At 57.5% G+C, this 18,624-nt stretch overlaps 2 protein-coding genes across 2 annotated transcripts; one reads left to right on the top strand and one right to left on the bottom strand.

Annotated features, from left to right (window-relative positions):
* The first annotated feature begins 2,283 nt into the window (after positions 1–2,283).
* On the top strand, positions 2,284–14,583 carry ATP4A (ATPase H+/K+ transporting subunit alpha). Its single transcript, XM_044256338.1, has 22 exons — positions 2,284–2,308; positions 2,403–2,543; positions 2,629–2,688; positions 3,097–3,300; positions 4,361–4,474; positions 4,714–4,966; positions 5,153–5,421; positions 6,054–6,252; positions 6,604–6,713; positions 6,793–6,927; positions 7,385–7,577; positions 8,336–8,511; positions 9,619–9,755; positions 9,836–9,986; positions 10,077–10,245; positions 10,355–10,509; positions 11,529–11,652; positions 12,020–12,165; positions 13,414–13,547; positions 13,797–13,898; positions 13,990–14,081; positions 14,257–14,583. Exons 1-22 carry the CDS (start codon positions 2,297–2,299, stop codon positions 14,283–14,285), a joined length of 3,105 nt encoding a protein of 1,034 aa, XP_044112273.1. The 5' UTR covers positions 2,284–2,296; the 3' UTR covers positions 14,286–14,583.
* A 2,095-nt stretch (positions 14,584–16,678) lies between these two features.
* On the bottom strand, positions 16,679–18,419 carry TMEM147 (transmembrane protein 147). The gene is made up of 7 exons (XM_044260452.1): positions 18,259–18,419; positions 18,121–18,190; positions 17,620–17,679; positions 17,398–17,534; positions 17,167–17,251; positions 16,958–17,079; positions 16,679–16,877 (listed from the first exon to the last, which is right to left on the bottom strand). The coding sequence occupies exons 1-7, from the start codon at positions 18,333–18,335 to the stop codon at positions 16,754–16,756; spliced, it is 675 nt and encodes a 224-aa protein (XP_044116387.1). The 5' UTR covers positions 18,336–18,419; the 3' UTR covers positions 16,679–16,753.
* Between the last annotated feature and the right edge of the window lie 205 nt (positions 18,420–18,624).

Raw genomic sequence — 18,624 nt, 5'->3', positions numbered from 1 at the left:
TCATGGTGGAAGAGCTAGAGAGAGCCAGAGGCACTGGAGGAACTCCCAATGACTGAGACTTCCTGGGGGCCTGCCCAGAGCTCCAGGTTTGTTAGTGACTAGTTCGGACCCAGCAGTGTCTACTGACCATCAACAGTGTGTCTAGGGAACTGGTCTGGGTGCTGTGCACACAACAGAAAATACAACCAAGTCTCAGTCTTCCTTCTAGTGTGGCAAGGTTGATACCAAACAAATGAAAATAAAATACAGTGTCAGGTTGGGACAAGGGGTATAAGTAAAGCAGGGTAAAGGGGGTGGGGCCTGAGGGGGGTCCCATATTAAAACTGAGGACTCTCTGAAGAGATGACATTTGAACTGAGGCCTTACAGCAAGGAAGAGCCATGCAGGTATCTAACGAAGAGAGCATCAGGCAGAAGGGATCACATGTGCAAAGGCCCTGGGGCAGGAATGACCTTGGCCTGTAGGAAGCACAGCAAGAAGGCCAGTGCCAGGGGAATTGTCATAGAGACTGAGCCAGGGTGGGTGAGGCTGGGCTAGATCTTTCAGGAATGGTTGTGGAGTTTATTCTGTGTGAGAACAGATGCCTCTGGATGGTTGTAAGCAGGAGAGTGATGAGACACACGGTGTTTCACATGTACAGTTCAGAGAGGCAGACTCATTGTTGGTGTGACTTCATCCCACCTGCTTCCTCTCTGGGGGTCCCTGGTAGTGGGCTGGGGTGACCAGCTGGGTGGCCCTGGGGAGGAGGTTGGGCTGCTCAGCAGCTTAGCCTTTCCTAGGTGACCTGCCCTAGGAGAGAAGGACGTCGCCCTAGCAATTATCTTATCAGACACATTCACTCTGTGCAGCCCACAGGAGATACCAAGAACCTGCCGTTCCAGCAGTCCAGCCCCTCACTGCGGCCCACAGAGGTCCCTTATGGGACCTCAACCCTGGCACCAATACCAAGATCAAGCCCAGGAACCTTGTACACCTCTTTTCCCCTACTTTGCACCTTTGTTTCCCCATCTGGGAAGTTTGGGATGGAGATGGGAATGACAGAACTGTGATGGCTACAGCTGGAAGTGTGGGGCACCGCTGGGACCCTCCCTGAGTCCCTCCAAGCCTCGGTTACCCTCTATGCGCCACGGGAATGATAGTGCCACCCACACAGTTGTGGGGACGCTGGGGGTCACAGTGTGCAGCGCCTGGTCCGTAATCACCGTGGCTGCTGTGAGGTCTGGGCTCTCTCGTCAGAGGCCCCATGGGAGAACTAGGCTCTGGGGTCAGACCTGGGCTAGAACCCTCTCCTGACACTTAGTCACCACAGCTTTATTTATTTATTTATTATTATTATTTTTAAATTTTTTTATTTATTTCACACACAGAGAGAGAGATAGATCACAAATAGAGAGGCAGGCAGAGAGAGCAGGGGAAGCAGGCTCCCCGCCAAGCAGAGAGCCGATGCGGGGCCTGATCCCAGGATCCTGAGATCATGACCCGAGCTGAAGGCAGAGGCTCAACCCACTGAGCCACCCAGGTGCCCCTATTTATTTATTATTTTAATAAAGATTTTATTTATTTGAGAGAGAGCGAGCATAAGCGGGGGTGAGGAGAGGCAGAGGGAGAGGGAGAAAAGCAGACTTGCCACTGAGCAGGGAGGCCAATGCGGGACTTGACCCCAAGACCCTGAGATCATGACCTGAACTGAAAGCACAAACATCCCTGGGCAGACCTGTGACATGGGAAGTCCTCCCTAAAGAACAGCCGCTACAGCCACTGTTGTGAGCACCTTCCCCCTCCAGGAGTCAGACATGGGCAGTGTGGTCTGGAAGAGGACACTGCAGCCCAGCTACCTGGTTCTGAGTCCTGACTCTTTCCCATCCTAGCTTGGGGACAACCAGCAAGTGACTTAATTTCCCTGCACCTCAGTTTCCCCATCACTATGGTAGAGGGAGGTAAGAATGGTACTCGCCTCAGAGGGTTGTTGGGAGGTTCCATTAGTTACTACAGGAAAGCCCCCAGCCCAGTGCTTGGCACACAATGAGCACCATATGCTTGATATTCTTGTTGTTTTTACCACGGACCTACTCAGAGAGCCCCTGATCTTAGTGGCAGGTAGAGATGGGTCTGGGCAGGTTGGGGCAGCCTAGTAGTTAATGCCCGAGCTGCTTAGGCCTGGAGGTCACCCCAAGGAGCCCTGCAATCAGTTCCAATTGGGCCTGTCTTGCTCCACCCCCTCCCTCCCTGTGTATATCAGGGCTGGTCCAGACCCCAGGCTCTGTCTGAGCAAAGGAGGGTGGCTGCCCCGGGCACCATGGGGAAGGCAGTGAGTGGGGGCCAGAGTCAGGGGTCGGGGGGATGGAGGCTGGAGGCAGGAGTTGCAGTGGAATCTGATGCCTCCCCCCTCCTCCCATCCCCAGGAGAATTACGAGATGTACTCGGTAGAGCTGGGTCCTGGCCCTGGCGGGGACATGGCCGCCAAGATGAGCAAGAAGAAGGCAGGCAAGGAAGGAGGCAAGAAGAAGGACAAGCTGGAGAACATGAAGAAGGAGATGGAGATCGTGAGCGTGGGGCTGGGGGCCTGGGCGGGGGACAGGAGCGTGGCTGGTGAGAGCTGGACAGTGAGTGTCCTGCCCCTCCCCACAGAACGACCACCAGCTGTCAGTGGCAGAGTTGGAACAGAAATATCAGACCAGTGCGACCAAGGTGAGCTGGGTGCGGGGTGGGGGTGCGTGCGGAGAAGGGGAGAGAGGGAGAGAGAGAGGGAGAAAAGGGAGAAATGCATTAGAGAGAAAGGGAAAGGACCACACAGAGAGAGAGATGGAGTAGGAGAAGCAAATAAAAAGAGGCAGAGAGACAGGGACAGGTAAAAGAGAGAGACAGAGCAGAGACAACAGGAAGAGAGAGCCAGGCAAAAAGATGAGAAAGACACAGCGGAGGGCAGGGGGAAGGGGCAGGACGGAGGTGAGGATGGACACAGAAATGAAGAGAAACAAGACAGACGGGGGTGGGCCAGGGGGATGGGGAAGGAGGCAGAAGAGCTCCCCTCATGGAGGAGCGTGTGATGAAAGGAAAGCCCTTAGCAGCCACCATGACCGCCTGCCCCATCCCCAGGGCCTGTCTGCTGGCCTGGCCGCTGAGCTGCTGTTGCGGGACGGGCCCAACGCTCTGAGGCCGCCGCGGGGCACCCCTGAGTATGTCAAGTTCGCGCGGCAGCTGGCAGGTGGTCTGCAGTGTCTCATGTGGGTGGCTGCCGCCATCTGCCTCATCGCCTTTGGCATCCAGGCCAGCGAGGGTGACCTCACCACCGACGACAATGTGAGTGGCAGATGCTGCGGGCTGATATGGGACACAGGGACCTGGAGGAGAGAGGACATTGGGCATGGACTCAGGATGCAAGGGACACAGGATGGGGATATGGAGATGTGAAAATTCAGTCAAGACATGGGTCATGGGCACTGAAGGACACTGAGGTGTGGGGCAGCCCCAATGACCCAGGTCACAGGGGACCTGGAGAATGTGTCTCAGATATGATGGACACAGGTGGGGATACAAAGACATGGAAATGTGATCCTTAAGACAGGAGACTGGGAAACAGACGACATGTGACAGACCAAGGGCACTGGGGACATGGGACTCAGACATGGGACACAAGGGCATGGGGACATTGGACTCAGGAGAGACAGAACACAGATAAGGAAGCACAGAGACAGAGAATATTGAGATGCAGGACAAGAGGTCGGAATAAGGGACATGGGGACTTAGGGACATGTGGCATTGGACAGGCACTTGAAAGTGACAGGACATATGACACAGGATGGAGACTTAGAGGTACACAGACGTGGGGAGACACTGGACATAGGGACTTGGAATGTGGAACATGATCGTGGAGTCCTCAGGGTATGCACCATAAGATCGACAGCACACAAACATGGAAATGGGGACACGGCCTAAGGCACCCAGAGGACAGCGAGCAGATGATGACAATACAGAGTACAAAAGCTGGAGCACAGGGTACAGGGCATGAGAACATGAGACCAAGGATAGTGACATGCGGAGCACAAGACTTGGAGGACACAGGAAAAGGTGAATTGTGCCACCGCAAAGCCACAGGATATGGGGACACAGGGGAGGTAGGATCCGGGATGCAAAGAATATGGGACACAGGGGACAAGGGTACAGGACACTGAGAATACAGGGAAGCTGAGAAAGGGACATGAAGAGACTCCAGGAACAGCACATGTGACTTTCTAGCAGAGCAGGGAAAACCCCCAGGTGAGCCCAAGAACACCAGTGGACAGGGAGCAGGCAGGGGCCCTTGTGCGGGGAGCTTCGGGCCCCTTCTCATCCACCCAGCCCCCTTCCCTCCTCTACCCAGCTGTACCTGGCTCTGGCCCTCATTGCCGTGGTCGTGGTCACCGGCTGCTTTGGCTACTACCAGGAGTTTAAGAGCACCAACATCATCGCCAGCTTCAAGAACCTGGTGCCCCAGGTGGGTGCTGCAGCCCGGTCACGTCAGTTCTGGGTCTGCACTTGGGGGAGGAGGCACAGTGAGGCTCCTGGCATCTGTGTGGGCCCTCCCACCAGGCCCAAGGTGCTCTGCACCCGTGGCCTCTGGCTTGCCCCTTGGGTTCTCAACGCTCCCCCTTTGCCTCTCCCCACCTCCCCCTGCACTCCGCAACCTCCACCCCCATCCCCTGCCCAGCTCAACTCTGTGCCCCTGCCCCACAGCAAGCAACAGTGATCCGAGATGGGGACAAGTTCCAGATCAACGCGGATCAGCTTGTGGTGGGCGACCTAGTGGAGATGAAAGGCGGGGACCGAGTGCCTGCGGACATAAGGATCCTCCAGGCGCAGGGCTGCAAGGTGGACAACTCCTCACTGACCGGAGAGTCTGAGCCGCAGACCCGCTCGCCTGAGTGTACACACGAGAGCCCACTGGAGACCCGCAACATCGCCTTCTTCTCCACCATGTGCCTTGAGGGTCCGTGAGGCCCCCGCCTGCCTCCCCCAGCTGACCATTCTGTCTTCCCTGCCCCTCTTCGCCCCATACTGAGCCACACCGCCTCCCCGCCTTCCCCCCACCCCCCAACCGGCTACAGTTCCCACGATGCACACAGCCCTGCTGCCACCTGCCAGGCCCTGAGGCGCCCTCTCGGCCCCACTGCAGGCACAGCACAAGGCCTGGTGGTGAACACGGGTGACCGCACCATCATCGGGCGCATTGCGTCCCTGGCATCGGGAGTGGAAAATGAGAAGACGCCCATCGCTATTGAAATCGAACATTTTGTGGACATCATCGCGGGCCTGGCCATCCTCTTCGGCGCCACATTTTTTGTGGTGGCCATGTGCATTGGCTACACATTCCTGCGGGCCATGGTCTTCTTCATGGCCATCGTGGTAGCCTATGTGCCCGAGGGGCTGCTGGCCACTGTCACGGTGAGTGGGGGAGACAGAAGAGAGGCGCAGAGAGCCAAAAGGCTCATCCATCCTTCTGTGCGTTCTCCCAGGATTGCCTCCATCAGCTCCGGCCGTCCCCACCCACTCACCTGCCCGCCTGTGCCTTCCCTCAGCCATCCTCCCCCCTCCCCTGCTCTCCACCTATCCACCCACTCAGCCACCACTCACCGAGGCCCCTCTGGGCCGCACCCTAGACTGAATGCTGAGGACTCACAGGTGAAGAGGCCTTGTCCTTGACCAGAGGAGGCTGAGGCCCAGCGTGGGCAGCCCTCCACAGTCTGCACCCAGGGAAAGACCAGCCCCAGAGAAGGCTCGGAGGATGTTTGTTTTCTCAGTGTGGTTGTGTTGATGAGAGAACTTAGAGAACCTCAGCTCCGGCAGCTTAGTGAGGGGCCTAGTGAGCTACCTTCATCCGGGCCCACTGGGGAGGCATCCCAGGTGGCAAGCACAGGCTGGGAAGAAGGCTGAGGCAAGAAAAGCATGGGTTTTGCGGAGGGATGCTGTGTACATAGTATGGTGGCTGGGGTCAAGGCTCCCTGCACTGTGGAGAAGGGAAGGAGGACCAGAAGCAAGGACTGCGCCCCCTAACCGCTTCTCCCCCCTTCTGACAGGTCTGCTTGTCCCTGACAGCCAAGCGGCTGGCCAGCAAGAACTGTGTCGTCAAGAACCTGGAAGCCGTGGAGACACTGGGCTCCACGTCAGTGATCTGCTCGGACAAGACAGGGACCCTCACTCAGAACCGCATGACCGTGTCCCATCTCTGGTTTGACAACCACATTCACACTGCGGACACTACGGAAGACCAGTCAGGTGCGGTGGTGGGCGGAAACCGGGCTGGGCCAGGATCTGGTAGAGGGCAGACTGGGAAGGGAACTCTGGGGAGGGCTCTGCCTGGATGGAGAGGGGATCCTTCCCGATCAGGGACAGGGTCTATGAAGCTGCAGGTCTGCAAAGTGGCATGGTATCAGAGGTCCTAGGAAATTCAATACTGGCTCTGGAGACAAGAGCCCCGGGGTATGAGAAGAGGTTTGGGTCCCACCAGGTCTGGGAGGGGACCTTCTCATGAATCTAGGGGGAGAGGCCCGCTTCTGGTATGGGAGAATGCTGCTCCGGGCTTGGGGCCCACCACGCTTGGTCCCAGCCTGGACGCCTGGCCTCCAGGGCAGACATTTGACCAGTCTTCAGAGACTTGGCGGGCGCTATGCCGCGTGCTCACCCTGTGCAACCGCGCTGCCTTCAAGTCCGGCCAGGACGCGGTGCCGGTGCCCAAGGTGAGATCCCCGGGGACTCCGGGGAAACCTGGGAGATGGTGCAGCCAGGCTCGCCCCTGACACCGGCCCCCGCTTCCAGCGCATCGTGATCGGGGACGCGTCCGAGACGGCGCTGCTTAAGTTCTCGGAGCTGACGCTGGGCAATGCCATGGGGTACCGCGAGCGCTTCCCCAAAGTCTGCGAGATCCCCTTCAACTCCACCAACAAATTCCAGGTGTCCGCCCGCCGCGCCCCACCCCGCCCACGGGGCGGCCCCGCCCACCTCAGGCCCCACCCACACTCGGGGCTGACCTATCGCGGGTCTTCTCTCTGTTTCCTCCCTCTCCAAGCACCCACATCTCCGGCTCTTCCCACAGCCGCTGCCCACTTGCGCTCAGGGGACGCTCACAGTCCCTTAGCTGGGGCTCTTAGGCCTTCCGTGGGGTGGCTCGCAATCCACATCCCGCCCCAGCCCAACTCCGACCCTAATTCTGCCCAATCCCAGCCCCCAGGCTTCTTACTGCGCCCCTAACCCTCAATCCCCACCAAAGCCATGCTCAGCACGCTAGCGCCTCACCCCAGCCACACAGCAGCCTCTATACCCTCGGCACCTTCTAGCCGTCAGCCCCGTCCCTTTACCAAGCCCCGCCCCCGGCCCGCCTCCTAGCCACCGTTCCCTTCCTCGCCTGCAGCTGTCCATCCACACACTGGAGGACCCGCGGGACCCCCGACACGTGCTGGTGATGAAGGGCGCCCCCGAGCGCGTGCTGGAACGCTGTAGCTCCATCCTCATCAAGGGCCAGGAGCTGCCGCTGGACGAGCAATGGCGCGAGGCTTTCCAGACTGCCTACCTTAGCCTGGGAGGCCTGGGTGAACGTGTGCTTGGTGAGACCCCCGGGGCTCGGTGAGCCCCCACAGTAGATGGTAAACCTGTGGGTGAGGAGGAGCTAGCACAGAACCTGCCCAACCTTCCTGGCCCACCCCTGACCATGACCTTTGAGTTCCCTGGCTGACAGCTAACCTGTCCAAGTGCACACACTCACATTTGACTTTCCCTGTCTCAGGGCTGACACTTTCCCATCCTCAATTTCTACCTTGACCCAGGCCCTCCCCACCTGTCCTTTCCCTGGGATCTTCCTTATCCTGACCTGACATCCCTTGATTTTTCCCAGCTCTTACCCCAGCTTTGACCTGCCATCACTTTTACTTCCACCTTTCAATGTCCTCCTCTTGACCCTTTGACCCTCCCCAGTCCCAGCCTCAACTCAAGACTCTCCAGTCCTTGTCCTGACCTCTGACCTCCCTGAACATTTTGTCCGGACTGCTAAACTTCCCTAACCACTGCCTCGACCTGGGAGGCGCAAACCTGTGGTTCAGTTCTGGATCTTTCATCTTACTTGCTGTGGGACCGCTGGCAAGGATTGTTCCCTCTCTAGACCTCAGTTTCCCTATCTGCAACATGAGCATGCTAATAGCCTCCCTGGTTGGTGGTGAGGACAGACTGATCATGTGAAGGATTCAGGACAGGGTCAGGTATCTGTAGGTGCTTGGTGTGAGGGGCCTGGTGATTCTGCCCGTCACCTGGCCATGCTAGGCAAGTGTCTGCCCAGGACTTCTCTTTGACTTCCCTGTTTTCTGGTCAGGCTTCTGCCAGCTGTACCTGAGTGAGAAGGACTACCCGCCTGGCTATGCCTTCGACGTGGAGGCAATGAACTTTCCAAGTAGTGGCCTGTGCTTTGCGGGACTTGTATCCATGATAGACCCACCCCGGGCCACCGTCCCTGACGCCGTGCTCAAGTGTCGCACGGCAGGCATCCGGGTATGCAACCAGGGAAAGGAGGGGGCAGGGGTGAGAACAGATAATGACGGTATCTGGGGGCAAGGAACCCTGTGACAGAGAACTCCCTGAAAGTCGTTTGAACCAAAAAAGGGATATACTGATTCACAAAACTGAAAAGTTCTGAGGACTGAAGCTTCAGGTATAGCTGGATCTAGGAGTTGAGTGTCATTAGGAATTTGCCTTTCTCCATGTCTCGGTTCTCCTTTTCTCTCTGGTGGCTTTATTCTCAACTAGTTCATTTATTTGGGTGGAGAAAGATGATCACCCCCCAGAAGCCCCAACCTATATCCCACCTATTTAGCCACTCCACAGAAAAGAGCACCTCTTCTGCTGTTGTCCCAGATTGGTGCCTGGGTTCCTTTCTGAACCCAGTCACTGTGGCTGGGGGGATGGGGATACCTTAGTTGACCAGCTCTGGGCTTACTTGCCCATTCTTGGCCAGAGACCAACCTTTAACCCTGAGGGAAGGGGGTGGTCCCTGATAGACAAATCAAGAGTTGGGGAGCCAAGATTGGGCAAACAACACCCACGTCCTCTCCATGGTCTCTAAGCCCTATAAGGGTTGGATCCTGTTACCTTTCTAAGCTGATTCCTTAGCCCCACACCTCTCATTTACTGCTCTCCAGTGTGCTGGCCTCCCCGCTGTTCCTCCAACAGTTCACTCATGTTCACACCCCAGGCCTTCACCTTGGCTGTTCCTGTTGCCAGGAACACTCTTCCCTCCATTTGTCATGTGGCCAACTCTCTCACTTCTTTCACACCTCCGCTCAGTTGTCACCTTCTCAATGAGGCTTTCCCTGGACATAATGAAAATCGACACCACTTTTTCCACCCATTTACCATCTCCTTTACTCAGCTTCCTTTCCCCCTCTCCTAACATGCTGTATCATTTGTCACCTTAATTTGTGTCTCTTCTGTCTCCCGCACAAGAGGGTCAGCTCCACAAGAACAGAGATTTTCGTCTCTTTTGTCCCTGAATTTCAGTGGTTGAATGAGCGAATGGGTCATCAGTAGAGGTCCGCCAGGGAGGGCTGGGGGTGGGCTGCACTGAAGGCATCAGGGGTCTGATGGTCCCCTCCCCAACAGGTGATCATGGTGACGGGTGACCACCCCATCACAGCCAAGGCCATCGCGGCCAGTGTGGGTATCATCTCGGAAGGCAGCGAGACCGTGGAGGACATCGCCACTCGCCTTCGTGTGCCTGTGGACCAAGTTAATAGGAAGTAAGGATGCTGCTGCCCTCCCCGTGGTTCTTCCCACAGCCCACGTAGATGGTGACCCTGGTGATACCCCCCTTTCCCAGGGATGCCCGTGCCTGCGTCATCAATGGCATGCAGCTGAAGGACATGGACCCGTCAGAGCTGGTCGAGGCACTGCGCACTCACCCCGAGATGGTGTTTGCTCGTACCAGTCCCCAGCAGAAGCTGGTGATCGTGGAGAGCTGCCAGCGCCTGGTACGGCTCTGCAGAGGGAGGCGGCCCAGTGGGCTAGGCTGGCCCTCCGTGGGCCTCTCCCTGACTCTCCGCCCCGCCCCTGCCCCGCAGGGTGCCATTGTAGCTGTGACGGGGGATGGTGTGAATGACTCCCCAGCCCTGAAGAAGGCTGACATCGGCGTGGCCATGGGCATTGCTGGCTCGGACGCTGCCAAAAACGCAGCAGACATGATCCTGCTGGATGACAACTTTGCCTCCATTGTGACAGGCGTGGAGCAGGGTCTGTGCCAGGGTGGAGATGGGGGCCAAGGGGAGGTGATGTGGGCGCAGTAGGCGGTGGGTGGTGAGGAGGCTGAGGTGCCCGCTCTTCCCCTCGACCCCCTGCACAGGCCGACTGATCTTTGATAACCTGAAAAAGTCTATCGCCTACACACTGACCAAGAACATCCCTGAGCTGACCCCGTACCTCATTTACATCACCGTCAGCGTGCCCCTGCCCCTTGGCTGCATCACCATCCTCTTCATAGAACTCTGCACCGACATCGTGAGTCTCCCGACCCCCCAACCCTGCTTGGGGCCCACGGACCCCTGACTGCCCACAGACGTCATGGACGATGCCCTTGGACGCAGTGTGCAAAGGAAGCCAGACGGGGACACGCAGGCAGGCCGGCGGGTGGTCCCAGACAAAATTATAGACATGGACACGCAGGTGGACACTCAGGTTGGCACAGACCTATGGACTCAGATAAGGACCCTCAGACACACACACACACATATCTCTGGTGACACTTGGATCACAGCAGACATCCCTCAACAGCCGTGGACAGATGCTGTCAGGCCCCAGGGCAGACAGACAGACAGACAGAACGACAGATACAGGCATGAATGCAGCCAGGGGCGTGGCCATGTTGACTTTCTTACTCAGCAGCACTCGCCTAATGTCTTCTCTGGGCCAGGCTGGCATTAATTTCCTTAATTTTGTCCTCAGAAACACTCTATGGAGCAGCTTTATTTATTTGTCATCACCATTGAGCAGTGGTCCCACAGCAAATAAGTTACACGTTGGGGTTGGAGCCCAGGCAGTCTTGGGCCCCAGGGCCTCTGCTCTTGACCAGGCCACACTGTGGCCACTCTGCTGTGATGGATAGATGGGGTGGGGGATGGGGAGCACAGTGGTGGGGAGCACAGAGATGGAAGAGATGCAGAGAGAGTGACGGGGAGAGACAGGACACATGGATACAAAAGCAGAGACAGTCACAGAGAAAGAGACAAGAGACAAGGACAAAAAAACAGTAGGGGAGGAAGGGGTGGGTAGTGGCAGATGTTCCGATGGAGATGGACAGCTGGTCAGATGTGGACACAGCTGTGGAGGGACGTGGCAACATGGACTTGTTGGGGGCCAGCTGGTCTGTGCTGTCCGGGCAGGTGTGCCTGCACGGCCACCTGCTTCCCAAGCTCAGTCCTGTCTCTCTCCACTGGGGTGGGGGTTGCCCTGGTGGAGGGCACTTGGACACATAGGGGATGGGCAAACCCATAATCCCAACACTTTCCACTCCCGGCCAGTTCCCATCTGTGTCCCTGGCATATGAGAAGGCAGAGAGTGACATCATGCATCTCCGTCCCCGGAACCCGAAGCGTGACCGGCTGGTCAATGAGCCCCTGGCTGCCTACTCCTACTTCCAGATCGGTGAGTGTCCGTGGGGCCAGGGACCCCCGGGTTTCCTACAGGGCTTCTCACCTGCCCTGGAGTCTCTAACCAGAGCTGTGGCTTGTTCTGGATCGTGGGGTTGGCATTCAATCCTGGGTCCCTGTTGTTTCCTGAGTCTGTCTGCTGTGATCCCCGTGTCCCTTCTCTGTCTCTCTCTGCCTTGTCTCTTCCATCCCCTGTTGCTCACTCTTGGGATCCTTGTCTCTGTGTCTCTCTGTGTCTGGCCCTGTCTGTCTGTGATCCTGTGTCCTTAACCCTCTCTCTGTGGCATCTGTGTCCCTGTCTTTCCATGTCCCTGTCTGGGTCTCCATCTCTGTCTCCCCATGTCACTTCTCCTGCCCCTCAGGTGCCATTCAGTCATTTGCTGGCTTCACTGATTACTTCACGGCCATGGCCCAGGAGGGCTGGTTCCCACTGCTGTGTGTGGGGCTGCGACCATATTGGGAGAACCACCACCTACAAGATCTGCAGGACAGCTACGGCCAGGAGTGGGTGAGCCCCAGCCCCTCACCCCTGTCCCGTGGCTCCCTCATTTCCAGTTGTCCACTCGTGATGGAGCTCAGCCGGGGCATCCCAGGTACCCGGACTCTGTGTGGGTTCTGGGGCCTCTCCCACCACTGTCTTGAGCTCCGCCCTCCTGCTGCTGATGGTCACAGCAGCCCCTCGCCTGGCAGTGCCCTGTCATCTCTGGGATGGACAGCATTCTGATGCTGTCACTGTGACTGTGGCATCACTTACAGAGTATTCGCCTGCGTGGCCGCCTTTAATGAAGGTTTGGAGCCCGGAGAGTCGAGATCTGGCTAGCAGGGGTTGTTAGTTTGCCCTGTGCTGTGACAGTTCAGGATGTTCCCCTTAAACATTGACGATCACAGTTGGGAATGCAGACCTTGGGAGCCAGGCTGCCTGGATTCATGGCCTGCCAGCATTCTTCACCAGCTGTGTGACCCTGGGCAAGTTGCTCTGCCTCTCTGTGCCTCGGTTTTCCCATCTGTAAGTGGAGATGCTCTCTGCCTCCATGACCTCACAGTGCGGTCCTCACACCAGCAGCAACAGCATCACCTGGGAACTTGTTTGAAAGGCAAATCCTCAGTTCCCACCGCAGACCTCTGGGCATGGGGCCTGGATGGCTGTGTTTTAGCTAGCCCTTCCAAGAATGCTGAGGAAACTGTAGTCTGCCCCCCCCCCCGATCTTCCTCGTAGGGTTTTTTGGGGGGATTCAGTGCGGTAATCCATGTGTAACACGTGGGGCCTGAAGCATAGTGTGTGTTCCTCACAATTAGCTGGTATTCTAAACAGTTACATTGAAGAAACGGTCGGAGTAGTGGTTGCTCTTTTTAAATGGGGCATGCGTCCTCTTCCCCAAAGGCCCTTCTGGCCCACGTCACTCATTTTGGCCATCTGCCTGGGCATCAGAGTCACTGGACTTTGCAAATTCGGCCATAGGAGTCTGACTCTTATTTTCCCAGGTGCCTTCCCGTGTGCGGGAAAGGCTGTAGTGCTTCTTCATTGTGAGAGCGACTGGCCTGAGCGCCCATGTGCCCAGGTGTGATGTCTAATCTCTGCAAGGTCACGATCTCCAGCCACCCTCCCCCCTCCGCCCGCCAACTTCCAGGGTCCGGCAAACCTGGGAGAGACATCCTCTCCCTCCTCTCCCCTACACCAGCCTCTGATGGGAGGGCTTCATGGCCACAGGCCGTCTCCATCCCAGCTCAGGCTGCTTCTGCTCCCCTCTGGCTGCAGACGTTCGGGCAGCGCCTGTACCAGCAGTACACCTGTTACACCGTGTTCTTCATCAGCATTGAGATGTGCCAGATTGCTGATGTCCTCATCCGCAAGACACGCCGTCTCTCCGCCTTCCAGCAGGGCTTCTTCAGGTGTCCCCAGCTGGCCCGCCCCCGCCCCGGCACTCCTTTCGCAGCCCTGCTCCAGTTCCCACCACCTGCCTCCGCAGCCCCCGGCCCCTCCGTTTTTATCCAAGGGGGAGATGGGACAGGACCCGAGTCCACTGTTGAAGCATCTCCCTGCTTTCCCTGCTGCTGATGACATGTGGTCCCCGCTCCTTGCGGCCTGTCTTTGTCCTGAACCCCCCTGGTCTGAGCCTGTCCCACCCCACCCGCCCACAGGAACAAGATCCTGGTGATCGCCATCGTGTTCCAGGTCTGCATCGGCTGCTTCCTCTGCTACTGCCCCGGAATGCCCAACATCTTCAACTTCATGCCCATCCGGTGAGGGGCCGGGAGCTGCGAGTAGGGGGATGGGCACAGGGACACAGACTTGAGCGTAGCCTTCACCTTGTCATCTCGCCTGGGCCTTCAGGTACCAGTGGTGGCTGGTCCCCATGCCCTTTGGCCTCCTCATCTTCGTCTATGATGAGCTTCGGAAACTGGGAGTTCGCTGTTGCCCAGGAAGTGAGTGTGGAGACCAAGGGCCTGGGGCTGGGGGTGCTGGGAGAGCCTCAGAACAGCTGCCCTTGACCTTTGACCTCCAAGCCCTTGACCCTCCATTGATCCATACCTCTGAGCCCTTGGTGCCTCTGACCCACGTCTCGCAGCCCTGAGTCTCCTCTCTCTCTCTCCCCCCCAGGCTGGTGGGATCAGGAGCTGTACTATTAGAGGGACTGCCGCGTTCAAGCCATCCTTGCACCCCCGACAGCAGAGGTGGGGGGACCCTCTGGGCAGCCACCCAAACATCTAAGCGATCAAGAGCCCCAGCACCACCTGTGTCTGCTCCCACGGCCCACAGCACCCCAACCTTGGAGAGACCGTCCCACTCCCTTTCCCCATCCACAGAGAGCACCCTGCACCACCTGGCAGAGCCGTCCCGGGCCCAGTGCTCTGGGTGGGTGGGCAGAGGGTGGGAGCTCCCTGCCTGGGGCTCTTCACACACACACACTTGTGCTGCGTCGTAGTAATAAACCTGCTCACACGAACCAGGCTTTCATTTGGTGCCAGCGCCTGTCCAAGTGTCTTTCCTGATCCCCTTTCGTCTCCCACAGTCCTCCAGCTCAGGAGCCGTTTGCTCAGAGCTGCAGCTCAGTTCCTAAACACAGCCTCATGCAGAGTAGGGACGCTCGGCACCTTCCTTGGAGGAATGAATTCCCATTCCTTTGCCTGGGGTGACAGCGTTCACAGTGAGCTCACAAGCCACCTCGATCTTATTCCAGCCAATTCTTGTTTCACCGGAAAAGCCAGGCCTGCTCTCTGACCTCAAGGCCTTTACACAGGATTCGCTACCAGGATTTTCCTCCTGCCCCAAACGCTCATCAGGTCTCAGCTCCCATCTCCTTTTCCAGGGAACTCCTCCTACCCCCAAGCCCAGCCCTGATATGGCTTTTGCTCCCCCCACTTCAGCCCCGGCCACTCTGGTCTCCCCACATAAGCTGGGATTATTGCACACAGTTAGCCAACAACAGGGGCTCCGGATCAGAGTCCCTGCTCAGCAAAGAGTTGAAGTCATTTCTGCAACCTTCACTTGTCCCCATACTGGTCCGAGGCTACGCAGGGGATGGGATGGAGGTGTGGGAGCGCAATCCTGTCACAGGCCCACCCCACTGGACTGGGGGAGTGCCCATATTCTCCATGACCATTCAGTCGCTCGCCTCCCCACCCCTCCCCCAGGACTCATGTGGACTGCTTCTCTGGGATACAATAAGGGTGCAGGGCTAAGTGGTGGCTGCCCCACCTGAGGGCAAACGCTCTCTCTGAACACACCAAGACTCACAGCACAGCTGTGCTCCGTGCCTTCCTAGCCCAGGATTAAGCAACAGTGTGGCAGGATCTGCCAGCCAGAGGGATGGAGGGAGCGGGCACTTGCCCTATTGCAGGTGCCTTGGGAGATCCATCAGGGCTGGGGCGCTCCTTCCTGGGTGGGCATAAACATGACATTCAAAGCCCAGCTTCTGACCCATGTCCCTCAGGGAGGGGGAAGGAATGGGGCAGGAAGCTGACTCCACTGGGGAAAGGCTGGGGTGATACTGGAGCTGGAGAGCCTGTGAACGTGATAGGTTGACCTGACCTGGGAGGCTCCTCACCCTCTTAGTCCTGGGAATGTGCATTCTCCTGCCCCTCCCAGATGCTGGACATGGCCTTGAGATAGCTTGCAGTATTAGATGGTGTGTGTATGACTGAACCCAGTTAAGGCCCCGATCTAAACTTTTAAAATTTGGAAGGTGGGTGCAGAGTTCTAGGTGTCTTGAAACCCAAAGAAAAGCCTTGAAAAGTTCCCTTGCTTCTTAAACCCACCACCTACCAACCTGGAGTGGCCGCCTTTCTCCTCTCTGCCCTCTGCCTAATGGTGGCAGTTTCTGATTGCACCTGAGAAGCTCCCAAAAGAGTTTGTGAAACAAGAGGTAGGGAGGGCAACATCTAGGACAATATCCAAGTTGGTAGGCTTAGCTACCATGCTAGTCGGCCGCAGTGATGTCTGTACCCCACCCTGAGGAGACTCCAGCCAGGACTGGATGGGAGGGCTACAGACCCAAAGCATGGAAGAGCTTGGAATCATGGATGTCTGCTCTCAAAAGCGAACCTGAGTGTGCACGTGGCTGGACTGTTCAGTGTGCAATGGGGTGTCTCAGATGGTTGTAGACAAGGAGGGTCACTAATAAAACTGGGATTTCAGACAGATCTCTTTGGCTGCCATATGAAGGGTGGATCAGAAGAGGAGAGCAGGACTGAGAGCCCCAGAGGAAAGCAGCCAGGGAAGGGCCACATTAAAGCTGACAGGAAAAGCCTCCAAGAACTGTATTCCTGGATTCTGGCTCCCTTATATCACCTGTAGCCCCAGAGCCCTGGTCTCTGCAGCAGCTCAAAGATGATCCCTCTACTCTAAGCCCTTCTATCCGGGGAAAACAAGGAGCTGGGGAACCACTGCAGAACACAGAACAAACCAGTGTTGGCCAGTTTCCAGCCTGTCAACCTGGCTTCAAAGCCAGAACAAGGGCCTCTAGAACTCAATGAGTGTGGTACTGATAGATCGTTCTAGAGACAGAGATGAAGGCAGAAACAACGTTCCAAATACTGTTTACTTCACTGAAACCTGGAGGCAGAGAAAGGGTATGTGAATGCCTGGGGCACCAAGCCTAGGAGTGCACGTTGACAACGGCGACATAGAGGGCCAGGGTGCTGAGGGCCAGCAGCCCTGTCACTACTGCCCGGGCCAGCAGTGCTGTCCAGCTGCCCAGAGAACAGAGGTGGACGAAGGTCCTGTGGGGAAACATCATCATGAGAGGAGAACAGATAATCCACCCCCACTGGCACCCAACCTCAAACCCCATGCAGCTCACTCCATGACAAAGGCCTTGTAGACGCTAAGGAACATCAGTAGGAGTACCGCGGGCCGAAAAGTGTGGTAGAGATCATAGCGTGTTATCATCCAGACCTGGGCAGATGCGACGATATAATGGACCTGCAGGGAGGCAGGAAGTCAGGGCCAGGCCTTGAGGGAGAGCACAGCCACTGGCAAGGAGGTGTGTGGGAGAGCGAGACTTCGTACCAGACTGATGTTGGAGTCAATGCTCATCTGGATGTACTTCCAATCAAACTCAATGCCCCGGGCTCCAACCCAGAGGGGGATGCAGCTGAGGAAGGCAAAGGGAGGGATTCTCCAGCATCCAAACACCCTTAGATCCAAACACACTCAGAATCTGAGCCCCCGCCCTCCAGCACCTCCCTAGAACCCAGGTGTCTTTTCTCAGGATTCTGGGCTCCAGGATGCTGCACACACCGGGACATAATGAGCTCGGCGGTGGCCCAGCCCAGGGCAGCAACCATGATCTTGTACTCCCCCTTGCCTGCATTCCGGGACATGACAAGGTTTAGGCCTATCAGGTCTGCCACATCCACGCTGGCCTTCATGAACTCCTGTGGGTCAGGTTGAGGTTTGAGTGAGCACAGGTGCCAGGGGGCCCCACTCCTGTACTCCCTCCCCCTCCCTTGCCCCACTCACCCCAATGAAGTCATAGATGCCGCCTTCCCAGGTGGGGAAAAAAGTGGCCAGGAACAGCATCTGAGAACAGGAAACAGAGAGATCACTGCAGGGGAAGGGAATAAACTAAGTGGAATATGTAGGAAATCAGTGTAGATGTGGAGGGTAATGCTCTGAGGTTTAGGGGACCCTTGTGGAGAGAGACCACCAGAAGGGGGGATGAGATTATAGGATCAGGGGAGACAGAGGATGGGGTCTCAAGTTTGGATTCTGTGGTGATCCCAGGCCATCGGGTAAGGCATGCAGGTGCCAGGGCTAACTACCCCATCAATGTTAGCAGCACCGAGTGGATCCTGGGGTTCCTTCGCGCTCCCTAAAAGTACAAAACGCTCCACCACACAACTGAGTTTTCTCCATTTTACTAAGATGCTATACAAAAGTTGCTCGGGGACCTCTCCCCAGTTCCACCCCTTCCGGAGCACGTCTTCCAGGGTATTTTCGGGCATACCCAGGCGTCCTCACCTTGCACAGCTGCACGAAGAGGTAGGTGACCCCGGCCTGCACGCACTTCCAGAAGGCGTTGTACTCAGACCTGCAGGAGCGGGCGGTGAGGCTTAGCCCGGGCCCGCGCCCTCCCGCCCGCGGACGCCCAGCACTCACAGGCCGCTGCATTTGTAGGTGATGAAGTAGGGGAAGTACGCCAGGGCGAAGCAGTTCCCGAAGTGGAACAGGGTCATGGCGCCGGCCGCCCGGGCCCGCCGGAGCGCGGGTCTCTGCCTCGGCCTGCCTGGCGCCCGAGCCCGGCCCCGCCGCCCACCTGCCTCCGCCGCGACCCGCGCGGCCTTCTGGGAACCCGAGGCCGGTGGCGCGGCGCACTGACGTCACGGCCCGCGGCCGGCCCCCGGAGCCTGAGGAGCCCCAGTGCGCCCGCGCGGAGCTAGGCTCGGAGGTGGAGCGCGGTGGCTCGCGGGTGCCGGTAGAGCGCTGTTAAGTGCCGGGCGTGCCGTGACCCCGTAGTGACCGGCG

The sequence above is a fragment of the Neovison vison genome, chromosome 7 (assembly GCF_020171115.1).
Source record: "Neovison vison isolate M4711 chromosome 7, ASM_NN_V1, whole genome shotgun sequence".
NCBI lineage: Eukaryota > Metazoa > Chordata > Mammalia > Carnivora > Mustelidae > Neogale > Neogale vison.
Note: the sequence above shows the minus strand (reverse complement) of the source record. Positions and strands in the feature narration are given on the sequence as shown.

Coding starts and splice junctions, on each gene's coding strand:
- TMEM147 (XM_044260452.1), bottom strand. CDS start 18,335: ATGACCCTGTTCCACTTCGGGAACTGCTTCGCCCTGGCGTACTTCCCC. Junction 17,080..17,166: donor TTGACTCCAACATCAGTCTG/GTACGAAGTCTC, acceptor GCCTCCCTGCAG/GTCCATTATATCGTCGCATC. Junction 16,878..16,957: donor TACAAGGCCTTTGTCATGGA/GTGAGCTGCATG, acceptor GTTTCCCCACAG/GACCTTCGTCCACCTCTGTT.
- ATP4A (XM_044256338.1), top strand. Junction 11,653..12,019: donor CTACTCCTACTTCCAGATCG/GTGAGTGTCCGT, acceptor CCTGCCCCTCAG/GTGCCATTCAGTCATTTGCT. Junction 14,082..14,256: donor AGTTCGCTGTTGCCCAGGAA/GTGAGTGTGGAG, acceptor TCTCCCCCCCAG/GCTGGTGGGATCAGGAGCTG.